Source organism: Euleptes europaea, chromosome 1 (genome assembly GCF_029931775.1).
Source record: "Euleptes europaea isolate rEulEur1 chromosome 1, rEulEur1.hap1, whole genome shotgun sequence".
In the NCBI taxonomy this organism is placed as follows: domain Eukaryota; kingdom Metazoa; phylum Chordata; class Lepidosauria; order Squamata; family Sphaerodactylidae; genus Euleptes; species Euleptes europaea.
Window position 1 is genome coordinate 41,132,529 of NC_079312.1, and position 18,732 is coordinate 41,151,260.

The 18,732-nt window shown below is 41.7% G+C and overlaps 1 protein-coding gene across 4 annotated transcripts in view; it reads left to right on the plus strand.

Annotated features, from left to right (window-relative positions):
* Positions 1-18,732, plus strand: part of MITF (melanocyte inducing transcription factor) — a 54,121-nt gene that overhangs the window by 31,022 nt on the left and 4,367 nt on the right. Inside the window, exons 1-8 of one of the 4 annotated variants that reach the window (XM_056849402.1) lie at positions 240-374; positions 1,225-1,452; positions 4,079-4,165; positions 7,514-7,609; positions 11,259-11,376; positions 13,931-14,005; positions 16,234-16,309; positions 17,581-17,728. In XM_056849402.1, coding sequence (XP_056705380.1) covers positions 342-374; positions 1,225-1,452; positions 4,079-4,165; positions 7,514-7,609; positions 11,259-11,376; positions 13,931-14,005; positions 16,234-16,309; positions 17,581-17,728 — 861 coding nt within the window. In that variant the 5' untranslated portion in view covers positions 240-341. Of the gene's footprint in view, positions 1-239; positions 375-1,224; positions 1,453-4,078; positions 4,166-7,513; positions 7,610-11,258; positions 11,377-13,930; positions 14,006-16,233; positions 16,310-17,580; positions 17,729-18,732 lie in introns of those variants that run through there. The other 3 variants (XM_056849412.1, XM_056849421.1, XM_056849429.1) reach the window with 3 other exon arrangements.

Consider the following 18,732-nt stretch of genomic DNA (forward strand, 5'->3'; position numbering starts at 1 on the left):
AGCAAACCATCAATCTGACTTTGATAACCCATCACTTTCAAAAGCCCTTTTATGTTTATGAAAAAAGCATGACGTCAAAGCCATGGAAAAAAATTTAATACCCAAATTTTCAGGCTAAACTTGCATAGCTTCCCAAAAAAGCGCCTTCTGTTTGTTTCTCTATATGCATAACTAATTGGGTTAGCTTATTAGAAACCAAGGCCATTATACCCAAGTTTCTTGTGCCATTTTGAGGATAACTTGTTTATGGTGCTTCTATGCCTGAGCCTTTGAACTGGATTATCAGAAAATAAACAGCTGCCGAAGTGATTCTCTGGCATTGCTTGGAATATATAAATGCCATGCTGGAAATGCTTGAATATAATCATTACCAGGTGAGTTCTCTTGCCCTCACTTGCCACATAGTGCAATATTTCTATTTTTTTAAAAAATTGTTCTTGGTATTGAATGCCTATGATACTGCGTGTCTTTACAACTCCCTTAAATCCACTGACTTTAGTAGGGCTCTGCCTGCAGAACTATGTGTACTAGCTCATTATGCTATTATATAGTCTTTCTTCTTTAGCAGTACATATAAAAAGAGGTGCTACTTAAATGCAGTTTAGTTATTAATGGAATGAAGAGCCTGTTGTAAGGTTAATGCTTTAGTTTGTTACACAGATGAAGACCAAGCTAACTGGGTGAATTAAACAGAGCCCCGTTTCAGAGATAAATCTATAGCTGCTAAGAACCAAATGTATTCTTAAACATTGGATGTGATGGTTTAAATTTTAGGCTTGCTTAGATTGCATATTTGGTTTTAGATCATAACGCGATCAGTTAATGATTTTAAATATTTCTTGTGTTCTTTGTCCTGCCATTTGCCGCACCGGTGTTTAAGCACACCTTCATATCAGTTATGCTGACTTAATCAAATGTTCAAGGATTTTATGGGGAAAGTGTTTCTTCATTTTGACTATGATTTCTCATAACTTAAGCTGAATTTGTAGCGTTCCGTCTATGATAAACGCTGGTGCTTTTTAAAAAGCATGTTACCTTTTGTCTGAACTTCCAAATGGTCAACTTGACAAATTGCATTCATCCGTACGTTGTATGAGAGACAGTGACATCAACTTAAAAAAACCAATTCTCAAATAAACCGTTAAAGCTATACAGATATATGTGCCCAAAGAAGTGCTGAATGAAGGGAAACTAATAGCTTGCCACTACTTCATGTATTTTCAGGTGCAGACTCACCTGGAAAACCCTACCAAGTACCACATCCAACAAGCCCAACGCCAACAAGTCAAGCAGTACCTCTCCACCACGTTGGCCAACAAGCACGCCAACCAGGCTCTGAGTTTACCGTGCCCAAACCAGCCAGGCGATCACGTTATGCCACCAGGCACAGGAAGCAGCGCACCAAATAGCCCAATGGCCATGCTTACTCTTAACTCCAACTGTGAAAAAGAGGTAAGACCAAAGGTGACGATCTGTGCGGTGCATCATGTCATTGTCCAAATGTGCAGATAGTTATCCAGCCAGGTTCATTCATGGCATAGGCTCTTGCCTTTACAAACCAACCTACTTATGATACAGCTCATTGGGGTGGGGGTGTGAATGAATAGCTGAAACCATCCATTTAAATATGAGATTTTTGCATTGTTGTTGTTTTTAATCTGTACACTCGTTTAGTGAGATTATTTAGCTCTCTCTTCTTTTTTAGTACTCCGTTGGTATATGCAGTGAGAGAGTTGCAACTGACATTTTGGAGCACAAAACCCCTTTTGTTTCTTTGCTATGACTTTCCAGGCTAATATTATTATGACTCAGTGTGGAGTTGTGTGACATTGGTTTTCTCAGCGTGGTGTAGTGGTTAAGAGTGGTGGATGAGAATTTGGAGAACCGGGTTTGATTCCCCACTCTTCCACATGAAGCCAGCTCTCTCAGAACTCTCTGAACCCCACCTACCTCACAAGGTGTCTTTTGTGGAAAGGGGAAGGAAAGGTGATTGTAAGCCATTTTGAGACTCCTTAAAGGCAGAGAAAAGCAGGGTATAAAAGCCAATTCTTCTTCTTCTTCTCATCCCACCACGGCATTTTGCAATTGCCATATTGAGAAGCATCAATAACATGGACTCTAAAGAGTAGTTCTGTTGGACCAGACCGCAGATCAGTGATCTGGCTGAGCAATGCCAGCATCTTATTTCCAGCAGTGGCTGGACAGATGTCTCAGGGAAGATCACAAGGATGGTATGAAGGCAACAGGTCTTTCCTTGTTCTGTAACAAATAATATTTAGAGGTATACTGCCTTTGAGCATGAAGGTTTTAGCAAGCCCTTATGGCTGATAGAGCCTCTGCTAGCCTTATCCTCCATGGATATTGTCTACTGCTTTTTTCAAAACCATATAAGCCTGCATCTGTCATCACTTCTTGTGGCAGCAAATCCATCAGATAATTAAACATGGTGTGAAGAAGTACTTTTGTTGTCTTTGATGTACTGCCAGTCGGCTTCATTGGATAAACCTGAGTTTTAAAATTATGAGAAATTGGTGGGGGGGGGGGGAGAGAATACCCTCGCTCTCTCCACACCTTAAGTAATTGTATAAACCCATTACATCTCACCTGCCTTAGTTGTCCTTTTTAAAAGAATTCTCAATTGCTTTGCCATACCTTCATAGGAAAAGCTCTTCAGTCTATTGGCCATGCTGGTTGCCCCTTTCAGCACCTTTTCTGGTTCTGGGCTATGCTTTCTGAGATGGGGACACGACAACTGTAGATCTTATTCCAGATGTGGATGCATAGCTGATATTACACTACTGGCCAGTTTATTCACAGTCCCTTTCCGAATAATCCCCCACATGGGACTTGGCTCTTTCATGGCCTCTACCCACAAAACCTCAACATCTCTTTCCCAGAAAGTCACAGCCAGTTCAGCTCCCTTGAGTATATATTACAAACTCTTATCTTTTGTTATGCATATTTTCTTTTGCTCCAGCTTAAACTGTTTGGATAGTTTTTGGTTTAATATTTCAAAAGAAGATTTGGGGTTTTGACAAGATAATTTGCAAATGCTATAGCACCATCACGTTGCAATTTAGTGCATCTAGCACACAGGTGGCTCAATGTCCATGGAAGCCAGTTGGGTCCAACGTGCCTGTTACATTTGGTATTGCTGTGTGGTTAAGCCATCACATGCTAGTAGAATATGCACATTCATAGTATTGGTGATTCTTGACTCCAGACTAGAAGGAATCAGTAAGCACAATAAGGAGAAAGGGAGCAAAGTGGATGAAAAATGAGCACCGAGCATGAAATCACATTAACGGTTTTATTAGTAACATTTGAAGATGTAAGGACTGTTGCAAATCAATTAATTTATGACATGTTAACACTATGTTGCATTTGGCTTAGAAAGCCATTGTGTATAGAAGATGGGTCAGTCATGAACCTACTGTTTGAAGAAGAGGTACTGCCAAACTTGAAATACTCTTTGAACTGGTTTTCAGTCAAGTGTGTTGTACTCAAGAACATATATATCATTTTTTTTAAATGCCACACTGATTATGAAGCTTGTGCATGTGATTACTGTTGCACAGAATAGTTTGAAGCGCATACAAATACTGGGCCAAACAGATTCTCCGTTCACATGAATTTTAAAGGAGAACAGGACACAAAAAAGTATGTCCTTCATATACGATTGGGGCGGGGGGAGGTTGTATATGCCTCTTTGCCCAATCATGCATAGCCTGTTTCAAAAACAAAAGGAGAACAATCCCTTGATCTCCCTCAGAAGTGGGTACAATGTGTTTAGTCTGATGTGAATTCTGGAAGTGATCGAGACTTTATTTTGCTACGTCCAGCAATGAGTTCTGGAGTTAAACTATCCCTGAACAGTAAAATTGCTCCCACTGTGATAGCACCTTTTTGTATTTAATTGATTGATTGATTATGTATTTAATGATCTTCCATAGTTGGAAAGTCAAAGTTTTGCTAGCTCTGTCATTAATCAGTGTGTGCATAAAGGTTCATTCTATGTGTGACCCCTTGACCACTTCTCTTGCTTTAGCCATTTCTCCTTTTTTATATATATTTACAGGGTTTTTATAAATATGAAGAGCAAAGCAACAGGGCAGAGACGGAATGCCAAGCACTGAATACACATTCTCGAGCATCCTGCATGCAGGTACTGCCTCTCACAAAAGTAAAAGTTCCTGATTTTCATTTTAGCAAGAGACGGTACACAATCTCCCTTGTGAACACAGATACCATGCTTATTTCTGGAATATTCTCAGGGCTGTTTCATACATTAGGTGTTTAGGTATTCAACTGAAAACCCCTCTGTTCATGGATCTTCCAGAGTATAGGTTTTAGGTATAGGGTTTAACAGTGCAATCCTAAGCGATTTACACCAATATAAGGTCATGTGCTTACGATTGCCCTGTGTCATAATACAGAGAACTGGATGTTAACTAACTTTAGACTTAAAATCTGGCATCGTTCCTACAGAAGTGCAGAGGAAATAAGTGTGGAAACAGTGTGGGTGAAAAGACAAGCAATCAGGTAAAAAAAAAAAACTGTGGAGATGTCTGAAGAAGGCAAGTGTTGTCAGCAGCTTAAATATTGGAATGTTCAGACTAGGGCTTAAATAAACAAATCCCGAAGAGTACCCTGCTAACAATTCCACATGTGCATTGGTTATTTGGAAGTGGAGACATCCCTTCCATTGTACGACTGGGATATGCACTGAATATACGGGTCCTCCACATGCATACTGGAGCTCCATAAGCAGGTAAAGCCTTTGGATTTGGGTGACTCAGTTATGTTTAACTTGATCAAAAGATATCTGAATAGGTTGATGTCCTTTCAGTGTAGTGTGTTAGGGATAACAGTTTACATGTGTTTATAAAGGCAACGCCATTCACCAATTTGGTGAAGTGCGAGGTTTCAAAAAATGTAAAGCTATATTTTCCACTGATCAAATTCCATCTTCCCCCTGTCTTCAGTAAAATTGTTTTTGGAATATTTAATACAAACTAGTAGCCTTTGGGACTTCAGTGAGGAAATATTTGTCTTCCAGTTTTAACCAGGGTGGATAAAAATCAATGATTTTAAAAAATCAGATATTTTAAAATTTAAATCAGATATTTTAATTTAAATCAGATTTAAAAAAAATACTTTTTGAAGAAAAATCTATCTAAAGATAGTTTTCTATTTAAGATACATTATAGTCCAAAGGTTATTCATCATGAAATAAGGATTAGTTTTTAATTATGTAGCATGTGGCTGTATATCCATGCAATGTTTAAATTTTTTGGTAAATGAATTCCATTAATCCATTCACAGGTTTCTGTAAGACTATTTTGGGCAATTTTTCTGTCTAGAAGATATTATCACAGATTCGTGGTTTTGCCGTTCTCAAAACTGTGACTTTGTGTCTGCAGAGATAACATGCCTCTTCTTCACAGCAAAAATGTTATAAAATAAACATACAGAGAAAAAGACCTTAATCCCACTGCTCCTTTGCAAATCTATGTACACAGAATCAACCCCTTACCCCTATACTGGTCAAGGACCGCAATAAATTATACTACTACTACCCCTTACCCCTTAAGTGCTAAGTTTCAAGGAGTTCAATTAATAAAAGATTGTTTAGAGTGGAATAGATCTGCACAAGGAGTGATATATGAGGAGGGAGGGGCAAGCAGTAAAAATGAAAATGAAACCTTTTGAGCAGAATACCCCACACGTCTTGGGATCTCTGTGTGTAGCCTGAGATTTATCAGATTATTCTGTCCTTGAAGGAAAAAACCTATAATGTCAGCAGAATGTAGAAAACCATGACTTAAATCTAGTCTTACTGAGTAGTGATTTAAATCGATTTGATTTAAATAAAATCCTCTCTGTTTTTAACTATCATGCCCTTCTCCCCTGAATCATGGAAACTGTAGTTTTGATAATTCTTTGTTAGCAATATCCAACCTATTCACAGATGGGCTGATCAGACTTCCTTGGTTGGCAGCTAAATTGGTTTGAAATTGGTTTAAATCTATAGTGGGAACATGCTATGAGAGTGTACCTACTTGGGCCATTTGTCGTGAAAATACACACTGTTTCAGCACACCATTCAGTGGTAATTGCCGTGCCTGATTCCAGTGTCCTGCTTATCTGCTCTCCAAATGTAGAGAACTGAGATACTAACACAGGGAATCTTCACCCTTGCAAGCTTTTCCAAACTACATCTTCTCTACTGGAGTATGGAATTTGTTCCATGCTTCTGTTTTAGTGCTACAGGTTGAATATTCCTTATCCGGACTGCTTGGGACCAAAAGTGGTCCGTATATTGGATCTTTCCATATTTTGGAACCCAAGTCTAAACACAAAGTCTATTTATGTTTTATATATGTTTTATGTATACTTTATACACATAGCCTGAATGTAATTTTAAACAATATATTTTTAAATAATTTTGTATACATTGAACCATCAGTGGCACTGCTGAGGGCCTGTGAATAATGCCTGTATGCCGGCATGAAAGGTCCAGTTTTCGGATCAGTCTGGATAGTGGATGTCTGGATAAGGGATTCTCAACCTGTATAGTAAAGCACTGGGTGTGTGGGAGGATTTCTGTGTGAGCACACACAGATCTGAAGGCTTGGGAGTGGATATTCGTATGGCAGAGATGAAAACATGGGGTGTTCCTAGCATAGGGGGCTCGCCATCATATCACAATACAAAACAATACATGTGCTCTTGAAGCAGAACTCGATGCCATAGTTGCCGTCGGAGAGCCAGCATGGTGTAGTGGTTAGAGCGGTGGTTTGCAGCGGTGGACACTAATCTGGAGAATCGGGTTTGATTCCCCACTCCTCCACATGACCAGCGGACACTAATCTGGTGAACCGGGTTGGTTTCCCAACTCCTACACATGGAATCAGCTGGTTGACCTTGGGCTAGTCACAGCTCTCTGAGCCTCACCTATCTCACAGGGTGTCTGTTGTGGGGGTGGGGAAGGGAAGGTGATTGTAAGCCGGTTTGATTCTCCCTTAAGTGGTAGAGAAAGTCGGCATTTAAAAAACAACTCTTCTTCTTACTGAATCTGTCCCCTGAATTATGTAGTACTCAGTGCTGCTAAGCGACAAGAGGAATGTGTAAAGGTCTGGGCGTATTGTCTTCTCTACATATGTGTTGATTTATAGTCTTTTTTCATGCATTATGTTTGAGCGTATCCAATTGACTGTACCAGGGTCGCCGGCTCCCCACAGTCCTCCTGAGTCTCCATTTTGTCTGAATGGGGCATGACATGTATTTTTGGCTTTGAAAATACTATTCGAATGAAATAGAGCACCATACTTATTTTCAGCTCTGAATACATTTGGTGCCATATTCACACCAAATGGCAACTGCCTGTATCAAGAATGTCACAAGAAGTGCATGCTCCTGGTACAGACAGTTAGATGCCCAAATGTAATGCCTGAAAAAGACTAATTACACAATCTAACTCATTTCTTCCCTGCTTTACCTGCTTTTACAGATGGATGATGTAATTGATGACATAATCAGTTTGGAATCCAGTTACAATGAAGAAATCTTTGGTTTAATGGATCCTGCTCTACAAATGGCAAATACGGTACTTAGATTTACATTGAGATTTGTGGGGGGTGAGAAGGTTCCCCCCCATTTTTCCTTGACAGCCAGTGCTATCCTAAGGGCCACCTGTGCTGCAGCGGCTGGCTGCTGGTCTAATAATGGCACCGCTAGCCCACTCCCTAAAGGGTTCTGGTAGAGACTGGTAGATAGACAAAAGTCTGAGAAGCAGGGTCAGAGAACATCACCATCCCCAGGAACCACACTATTGCGTCCCATACAGGCCACAAGGAGCACCAGCAGGGCTGGGGCAGACAGAACCAATTATGGGCCGGCAGGTCCAGGAACCCAGCCTTGTGCATGTCACAGCCGATGGGTGGGAAGGGGCGGGGACACGGATGCGCTGTCTCCCCAGCACTCCTCCACACCTTAAAGGAACTGAGCCCTGGCTAACAGTAACTGGGCAGCTGACTGAGTTGGCAAGGGACCCCAGCTTTCTCCCACCAGCAGTGACCCCAACCAGGCCCTTGGCCTATCATATCATGTGAAGGCTGCAGTTAGCAAGATAGGGGCACTTGGAGTTGACAAGGAGTGTTCCCCCAGCCAAGTGTCTCCACAGCTCACTTGTGGGGGCTCCTCCTAGCAGCCTAGCCATGTTGCCAAGGGCATTCTGGGGTGCCCCCGTGACTCTCTCCAGCAGATGCAGAGGAGAGAGGGCCACTGAGGTGGACTGTGGTGGCATGCAGCCCCACCCAACAGATTCCCCCAAGAGCCTCCTCAATGGAGCGGAAGTATTTTGGGACTGGAATGGCAATTCTTCCATTCTGGGGATTGTTATTGCTGTACCAGAGCCATCTATCTGTGCCCAGAAACCATCAGTCTACATCCATTTTGCATTCTTTGTAACTTTTGTGTGCATTAATGTATTTCAATAGAGCCCGTGCAAGTCAGTTGGAATTCCTGGATCCCACTATATCTAATGGGCATTCCATCATCTCCCATTGTTCCCAAGGGGCAGTCTTGTCCTTCATTTTCGTACATCCCCTTTCGATGCACGCCTGGCTGTCCCCAATGTTCCTTGGGACATCCAGCAGCTTTTCTAGGTGCCTGGCAGCTACTACCACAGATGCTGCCACACCCAGCATAAGAGAAACAAATGATTGTATATGATTGTTGCATGTTTCTGGTCTTAACAGAATTTGATTGTCTTCTCGCCATTGGTCTCGGTGTACTCAGAGGGCCAATTCTCCCCCCTCCCCTCTTCTGGGCTCACATCCTTCTGAGAGTCTATGCCCTTGGCCCTTCTGATATCCCATACTTTTCTTGACCCATTATTTTGGTAGCCTGGATTTGAGAGATATGGGAGAAAATATCTTTGGGCTGCTGAACAGAATGTATTCCCCAATGACTTCAGGAGTAAAAGCAGTTGAGTACCTCTTATAACTACCAGGCAACACCAGGTTTCCTCCACTGAGAGCCAGCGTGGTGTAGTGGTTAAGAGCAATGGTTTGGAGAAGTGGACTCTAATCTGGAGAACTGGGTTTGATTCCCCACACCTCCACATGAGCAGTGGAGGCTAATCTGGTGAACTGGATTTGTTTCCCCGCTCCTACACATGGAACTAGCTGGGTGACCTTGGCCTAGTCACACTCTCTCAGCCCCACCTACCTCACAGGGTGTCTGTTGTGGGGAGGGGAAGGGAAGGGGATTGTAAACCAGTTTGACTCTTCCTTAAGTGGTAGAGAAAGTCTGCATATAAAAACCAGCTCTTCTCCTCCTCCTCCTCCTCTCTTTTGATTCAAAACAGACTTCAAATTCCTAAAAAGAAGAAAGGACATGGATTGTGGGATTTCAGGGAGACAATTAAGAGAATTTATCTTAACGTTATCCTTGCCATGATGTCCTGTCAAGGAGACTGAACCCACACATGATCAGTAGAGAGAACAGAACTGCACTGTAGAGTATTGCTAAGACTCAATAAGTTTATCTACTTGAGACACGCAGCCAAAAGTCACACAAGTGATCCCCTTCCTTTAAAAAAAAATATCCAGGTGTAATTTCTTGCTGCAATAACATCAGTTAAATGAAACTTGCTTTGGAAAAGCAATAGCTGTCTTTCTATAAAAGACAGCTCATTCTTTAAAATTGCAGCAATGAGTTCTAAGGCTTCTTACAAAGGTATATTTAAAAAAAAAATCCAGCAGAGGAAGAAGTCGGCTTACAGCCTATAAATAGTTCTTCAGAGCAAACAACGATTCTCTTGTTCTGTTGCAAAGGTTTAGGCCCTGTTTGCTACAGTGATAACTGTGCTCGAGTATTCAAGAATTTGCAGAGAATGGCAAAAGGCTGTTTCCATGAAAAGCGTTAAATTTGATGCGGTAAATTTCTGCAGTGGACCTTTTCCTCCCTAGAAATTGTCACATGTGAAATGCAACATTTTATCATATATGGTGGATATGTAAGATAGCAGTACATGATGAAATGCAAAAGATACTAAAACTTCAGTTTGTGATGGATCCGAAAAATATGTTACTAAATATTTTACCAAGTAATATCCCAAAAATACATAGTACGTGGTGACTTACTATGTATGGTGTGAAAGCTGAAGAAAGCTGATAGGAAGAAAGTAGATTCCTTTGAAATGTGGTGTTGGAGGAGAGTGTTACGGATACCATGGACTGCCAAAAAAAAACAAATCAGTGGGTTCTAGATCAAATCAAGCCTGAACTGACCCTAGAAGCTAAAATGACTAAACAGAGGCTGTCGTAATTTGGACACATTATGAGAAGACAAGTCACTGGAAAAGACAGTCATGCTAGGAAAAGTTGAGGGCAGCAGGAAAAGAGGAAGACCCAACAAGAGATGGATGGACTCAATAAAGGAAGCCACAGCCCTCAGCTTGCAAGATCTGAGCAAGGCTGTCAAAGATAGGACATTTTGGAGGACATTGATTCATAGGGTCGCCATGAGTCGGAAGCGACTTGATGGCACTTAACACACACACACACATGGTGACAGCTGCAAAAGTAACATATGCAGCAAAATGGAAGGCAGAGAAATACCCAGAGTAGAATGAATGGATGAATAAGTTAACTGAATATGTGCCTACGGCAAAATTAACATCCTTATGCATGAAAGACCAATTTCAGAATTTTAGAAAAAATGCAGTATCTTTTTCAATTATACAGCAGAAAACTAAGAATTAAATTAAATTAAAACAGAAGAAGAAAGATTTACGTAATGAATGTTTTGCTATAAATATGAATAGTGTTTAGGGCTGTTGGAAATCAGGTGCCATTAAAACCGGTGCAGTGGTGAGTGTCTGCTTTAGTTGGTCCAAAGCAGCCTGGCACTTCTGGTGTCCAGTGTATCTTATCCGGTGAGGACTTCTTAGTTTCTCTAGACACGCAGCTTACTGAAGAACTCAAAAACGTCTTTGCAAAACTTCATTTGGTCCTCATTTTTTTTAAAGTACTGCACTTCTGAATTTTTTTTCTTTTACACAACTTCCAACACAGCTAGCTACCTTATAATTTGTATCCATGATTAATGTGTACTCTTTTACAGAAACCTTGCATTTGTAAGGGCAAAGTGATAGAAACATGATGGCGGTTGATGCTTCAGCTTTCTCTATCAAGGAATTATGGTTGGAATGTAGGGAATAATCCCTCTCCTCTTTCATTCTTTCCCAGCTTCCTGTCTCCGGTAATCTGGTAGACATTTATGGCAACCAAGGCATGCCTCCTCCAGGACTCAACGTTAGCAATTCTTGTCCTGCTAACCTTCCTAATATAAAAAGGGAACTTACAGGTAAATGAGAACAGTATTTTAAAGAATACCATTTTTAGGAGCAAGGCCCTGCTTGAAAACAGGGAACTTAAAGGTTGAGCTGACAACTAAAAATTCTTTCAAAGTATTATATTTATATATTTATTAGGCATACACAATATAAATGACCGATAGACCATACGCGTTTTGGCCTCTTGGACCTTCCTCAGTGGTCAAATTATACAAAACATTATTATTCAAAAACACATCCAGAAATGCACTTTACAAGGTATTTTATATGAAACTGTTAAGTTTGACCACTGAGGAAGGCCCAAGAGGCCGAAACACGTATTATCTATGGTCATTTATATTTTGTCATCAACGGTGTTAATTATTTTTGTAACGGTTTATACTTGTGGTTTTACATGTAGCTTGTAGTCCAGGCCCAGTGTTATTTATCCATTATATTGTGTACACCTAATATATAAATATAATACTTTTAAAGAATTTTTAGTTCTCAGCTCAACCCTTAGGTTCCTTGTACTTTTTGGTTGTGTTCTTTCCCCCCTTTTTTTGGTTTTCTATCATGCTTAAAAATAGCCACACATGTTTTTTTACCCATGACATATTCACCCTGATATTTGTGCTTAAGTATTTCTTAGACCACTTGCAGTATGTACCAGTAGAATGCTGGCATGTAGCTGTTTCAAGCATGAAGTGTTCACTAGGGCTGTTGAATTTTTTTAAAAAAAATTGTTTTAATTCGGATTTGGGGTTAAGTGGCCTTTTTTCGGGGAACCCCGAACTTCGTATTCCCCTATGTCGGGGTAGGTGGGAATTCGGGTTTAAATTCGGGATTCCCGAAAAATTTGGCCATTTAAATTTGGACATTTAAACCTATTTGTGGCTTTCCGCGGCTCTGGGGGGGGGCATCTTTTGAGCTGGAGGTCCCACATTTTCAGGGTAGCTTGGAGGGACCCTCCTTGCAAGAACCCCCACGTTTGATGAAGATTGGGTCAGGGGTTCCGGAGTTATGGGGTTTGGAAGGGGTCCTCCCCATCCGCCCATTGGAATGAATAGAAGCCGGTTTCATCCCATGCAAGAGGCTTGGATTTTAAAAGGACATTTTCCTGTGTGCTTGAAGCTGGCTCAGTCTGCATATGAATCGCAAGGAGACTGCCTATTTTGCATTTGTATATGTCTCCAGCTTACCCTCTGCAACTAGCTCTTGAGAAACTGCCTTCTAAATAGCTGAAGAAAGGCAAGGCAAACAGATCTCCCTGAAGTTTGAACACACTGCAACTTTTAAATCACAAGAAGAGACCACAGGCCAGGCCTAACTCTGGCCTATGCCAACTCCAGGCCACAGCAGGGATTAGAAAGCCAGAACAAATCCACACACAACAACTTTTAAATCAGGAGAAGAGACTCCTGGCCAGGCCAAAATTCAGCCCTGGGGGGGGGGCATTTTTTTAGGTAGCGCCCCCAAATTTTCAGGGTAGCTTGCAGGGACTCTCCTTGCAAGAACCCCCAAGTTTGGTTAATATTGGGTCGAGGGGACCAAAGTTATGGGGTCTGGGAGAGGTTGCCCCCTCCCGACTCCATACAGAAGCAGGAAGCTGAGAGTCAGATTCTCTGTACACTAATCATCTAATGCTCGTCTATGGAGGAGTGAGTGGGCGACCTCTCCAGAGCCCATAAAACTGGACCCCCAACCCAATCTTCACCAAACATTGGGGTTCGTGCAAGGAGAGTACCTGAAAGCTACCGTGAAAATTTGGGACCTCTACCCCCAAAAATGCTCCCACAGGAGCTTCGCAAAAAATGCCCTTTGTTTGCTATTGTGGGAATTTTCCATTAGCTGACTTTTGCTACATAGACTCTCAAAAGCTTATACCCTGAAAATCGTGTTGGTCTCTAAGGTGCTACTGGACTGGAATCTAGCCATTTTATTTTGGAATTTGCAGTTTTCCATTGTTGGGGAAGGTGACCTGTAGAAGTACCTTAAAACTTGGAATCTTGTTAAGAGATAGATTTCACAGACTGTATAGAAATCAACTTCTGGGTGTCACATGGCTTCTTTTAAACCAGTATATTGTTGAGTGAATAGGATATTGTTACTTTGGAATATTGTTATCATTTGGGAAGTCAGGCTGGCATTCTTTCTGGCATTCTGATCTTCTGGTCAAACATGTAGTCCTTCATTTGCATTCAGGAGTGGTATGGTATAAAGAGTTTGTTCCCCTGAATGTTTAAATTGACCATTAAAAAAACTATTCCAGGTAACAGGGACAATGCTAGCACCATAAGTTAGTTATCATTAGCTTCTTGAACATTTAAGCTCCAGATCAGATGACTATGTTGGTTGGAATACTTCCCTGAAGCATCCTCCACACACACACACACACACACACACACACACACACACACACACACACACACACTGCATGTGTTTCCACAGCACATATCAGCACATACTTTCAGCAATAGTGCATGTTGAAATACTATGAACCAGAGACTGAATGTTTTTAGTTTGCTGATATTTATTGCCTTTCTTACACTTCCTTAATTCTAACTACTTTATTAACATGCTCAGCATGTGTATTTCCCACAGAGTCTGAGGCAAGAGCACTGGCCAAAGAGAGACAAAAGAAAGATAACCACAATTTGAGTAAGTTTCTTGTTTCCACTTCTGGTTATATTTAACTGAGGTTTGACAGCAGTCAGAGGTTTGACACGGTAGATGCAATTTTATCTCACAATCCTCCTTTAAATCAGTGAACTTGTGCCAGAAGGAATAGCTGCAGTCTCCTATTTCTGTTCAGCAGTGCTTGAGCAGGTAAAGATTCATTGATTTGTATTCTAATTATGTTTTGGTCAACACAGGCTTGGGGGAGATTTTCAAACAAAGGTCTCAAAAACTGGACATTACACTGCCCTTTTAAACAAAAAAATGTAGGATGCTGGCAGGATACCTTTAGAAGGATTGCTGGGTAACCCATTCATTCCCTTAGATCACACTCTTCTTTTTTGATTTACGTCTAATGTTACTTGGCTGAAATTTTGTTCCTTTCTTGTTATAGAATTCTGAAAGATTGATGGAATTAGCCTCACACAAAATAAACCCAGGCCACATTCAGTACATATCATGAAAACTAGGATATTTTTCCCACTCACAGAAAAGTGTGCCAAAGTAAACTTTGGTGCAGTTATTTTTTGAATAAGCTACATTTAACAATTTGGATCCTTAGAAAGGGGCTTTGGTTTAGCAAATGTAGGGTATCTGGGAAGAACACAGCCCAGGTCTATTTGGTGTTATGGATTAAAAACTAGTCATAACAAGCATTTTTTGTTAATTCTTCGGTAAGGTTTTAAAGGATATCTTTTAGTACTCTTCGTATTTTTGGAGGGAAATGTGGGAATTATCTAATTCAGTGGTTCTCAACCTGGGGGTCGGGACCCCCAAGGGGGTCGCGAAGTGTTTTCTGGGGGGTCGCCGACACTGTCCTGGGGCAGCCCCCATCCCGGGCTGTCCAGGACTAACCCAGACACCCTGTAACCCTGATCCGTCCGTGAGGGCAGGGAAGACCCCAAGCAGAGAGGTGAGGAACTGGCCGACCGACAGCCAGAAGGAGCCGGGCTGCAGAGACGCGGCCGCATGCCGCCGCACACCAGCTGTAGCCCCGCTGCCCAACTGAGAGGCGGGCGGGCCAGCCCTGGGCTCGGTCGCACCTGTGCCGGGCGGATGATGCAGCAGGATGTGTGGGAGGCTGAGGAAGCTCCCCTGGCTCGGCCAGTTCAGGTCTTGGAGGAGAAGAGGGCGGTCCCCCTTGAGGCCGCTACAGCCATGTTGTTTTTACTTTTAGCCGCGCTCGGGTGGGGCGGGAGCTTCAGCCTGGAATCCAAGTGCGCGTGTCTGTAGTGTGGCTTCGCTTTTCTGCCCTGAGTCATCAGTTCCGCTCTGCCCTGAGTCATCAGTTCCGCTCTGGCAAGGCCAAGGGGGAGAGAGTCGAGGTGCATGCGCAGTTCGGGATTTCCCCCTCGAGCGCGCAGGTTCGGTGAGGCGCAGAAGGAGCAGTGACTGGCGGAGGGGAGAAAAAGGCACGAAAAGTGCGAGCGGGATAAGCGGCCCTCGGCTCTTTCCTGGCCCTTCGCTCTCGTGAGGTGATTAAACGGAGCTCCGCTTTGAGGGATAACTTCAGTTCTGTGCACAAGCAGTGTCCCAGTCACAAGAGAGGGGGTTTCCTCGCGAGTGCCCCGGCTTCTTGGAAGAGTTTTTGGGGAGAGAGGGGAGGACAAGGAATGCAGTGCATGCTCAGAGGCACTCTTTCCTCTGTGCCAGGAAAGGTTGCCGTGCCTCACAGTCACAGCTGCTGCGCAACAGGTGGTAGTACCGTTTGCTTGTTTGTTTTAAACTTTAAAATTTAAAGTAATTATATATATATGGATACCCTGGACTGCCAAAAAAACAAATTGTTTTCTTTATCCTATTGAAAATGTCATTTATGCAAATTTATGCAAATGTGACAAGGGTCGCAGGTTACTTAGCAATTGTAAAAGGGAGTCGCGACTCGAAAAAGGTTGAGAACCACTGATCTAATTAATAAGCAGAACTTCCTGCTAGCTTCCAGTGGAGAGTGCTGCTTGCAAATGGATGATTATTTGCAAAAGAATAATCATTTTGATTATTCTTGTGTCATAAAAAATGTTGCAATTTAAAGAGACACAACAGAAACAGGGTTTGCCCTATCCCCTTGGCTCTGCCAGACGTGGGTTTTGTGGACAAACAAGCGTGCATCAGCTATGGGGAAAAAGTAGTCATAGCAGAACTTTTGTATTTGCAAGAACTTTGTGACATGTATGTTTCCTGATTGCTAATTTGTATTGATTTCTTAAAAGTTGAACGAAGAAGGCGATTCAATATTAATGATCGTATAAAAGAACTGGGCACTTTGATACCCAAATCGAATGATCCGTAAGTACTATTACGTCAAATAATGAATTATTATATATGAGTAAATTTCTCTGTGAAATGAGTCCATATTTCTCCTACTGAGCTTAAGCTTCTGGATATTCTTGTAGTATAAGATATAGGATAGAATAAGTTTAACTTTGCTTGCACAGGAAACCTTTACCTTTAAGAAAGGTCTACTCTGCTGATGGATATCCATTCCGTCAGTAGAAATGTTCTGTAGGATCCAAGACCTAGGTTTGTATTTCTCAAAGGAAAGAACAAAGATCTATAATATTTCTGCCTTTTTATTAAAAAAAAAATAGCGTAGCATGATGATAGAGTAGCAAGTAGTCAGAGATAGACAATGTATATCACTGGAACAAAAGAGTGTTGTTAAGGGAGATATGATAATTTTACCAAAAATGGTATCTTACGTTGAGTCCTTCACTGTCACTTGCCCTACATTATGGCATCATGATGTTGAGTAAATCTTTGCATCCAGTCTATGTCAATGGCTGAGGAGGTGGATGGGGTGCATAATGTCATGAAGTTATGACATGGGATATTCACTATGGGGAGGGTGAGGAACAGCAAGATAAAAGGCTCTCATTTCAAACCCAGCCCTGAATAATTAATAACAAGTTGTTCTGCCACAACCACCCCTCCTGTGGTTTGTAGAGTGTTCCTGAACTTGCACTGGGGGAAACCTAAAACACTTGATCACTGCCAAAGGAAACTGACCTGGCACTTAAATGTGTTCCCATCTCCACTCTTAAAATATCCATAGTGAATGTGCTGTGCTCTGTTTTCTGCTGTTTTAATGCAAATGTATTTAAATTGGCAAAGATTATAAGAAAATCATCAAGATTTTAGCATAATGCTAAAGCTGGGCGGTTTGTACAGCAAACGATAATATTTAAGGGAGATTCCCTCCTTCCCTATTTTAAAATTAGTGAGTAGATAGCTTTGGAGGTTAGGGAGGGTTGCAGGGGCTAGTTTCTTGAAAGAGGCAGAGGAAACTGAATATTGCTAAGCAGAACTCAAGGGTTTGGTTGTTTTCTGTATTTAGACATGGTGCCACAGGTGATAAGAGTTTTAATTTTCTTCTGTAAGCTACCAGAAAATAAGTTAACCAGCTGCTCCCCCTAGTGTAATGAAGCTATTCTTTTTTTATCAAGAAACAAACAAAAATGGCATTTAAATTTAGTTCCTGTATCATAAATAGCTTTCCCTCATTTCCCTCCCCCAGTATTTTTTTTTAACAAGTTGAATGAATTATATTAATTTTGCAGGGACATGCGCTGGAATAAGGGAACTATTTTAAAGGCCTCTGTGGACTATATCCGTAAGCTCCAAAGAGAACAGCAGCGTACAAAAGAACTAGAAAACAGACAAAAGAAACTGGAGCATGCCAACAGACACCTTTTGCTCAGAATACAGGTTTGTTGATTGCGTACACAGTGGAGCTGCGTATATGGTGTTTTCTACAGCAAAGTAATTCGTCTGAAAAAGGTTGTGCGATCATAATTCTGCAGTCCTCTTGACCAACAGTAGTGAAATGCCTCTACATATGTAGAAATTAGCGAAGTCAATGGCTGATTTGATGACTGATAACACAGGGAGACATTTGTAGTAAGTAACTCTCTTTCCCTCTCCCTCAAGAGTTCTAAATTGACTTGAATGGGGGGGGGGAATTCTGCAGACACAGCAAATAGATTTTACATCTAAATCAATTTGTAGTCATAGACTTAAGACCAGGACCAAAAGCATAGTTCAGACAGAGCTGAGGAAATGGCCTGAAAGAAATGACTTGTAAAGGCCGAAAGAATGGCGCACAAACTAGGAATACTCCAGAATCTTGAGAGGGCAAAGAAGCTGGGCAGTCCTGGAGTTTGTCAGACCTAGTTCCTGGTGCTGTAGAGTTTGTTATTGTCTTTGCCTCTTAACATCTCCTGCTTATATTGAGTAGAAAAAAAAATCCTTTCCAAGTCAATGTTAAATGCATGTTAATCCTTGGGAATATTTGCTTAGGTCTGTCTGAGCTATGCTTTATGTACAGGATTTTAGAATTCAATAGAGTACATTTTGCATTCCACGTTGGGCAAAAACCTTCAAGGAAATAATGTTCAATTTGTGGAGTTTGATGTTACCAGCTTTTCCTCTGTATCTAGTCCAATTTCCCTCCACACTGCAGTTCCCATCCCATCTGACGGGTCCTACAATCCCAAGAATTGCCTTTTGGTAATTTAAATGGGCTGGCAGGATCTAGCTCATTATCAGCCCATTCCTGAGGGTGTGGGCCGAATCAGCTTAGGAGGCGGTGGAAGGCCAGCGCTGGCACAAATGCCACTGGAATGAGCAGTTTAAGCACATTTAGGCCAGTGCGGAGAGGCGGTGGCGAGCGACATCACAGGAGCAGCAGTACAACCTCTGCACTATCACCA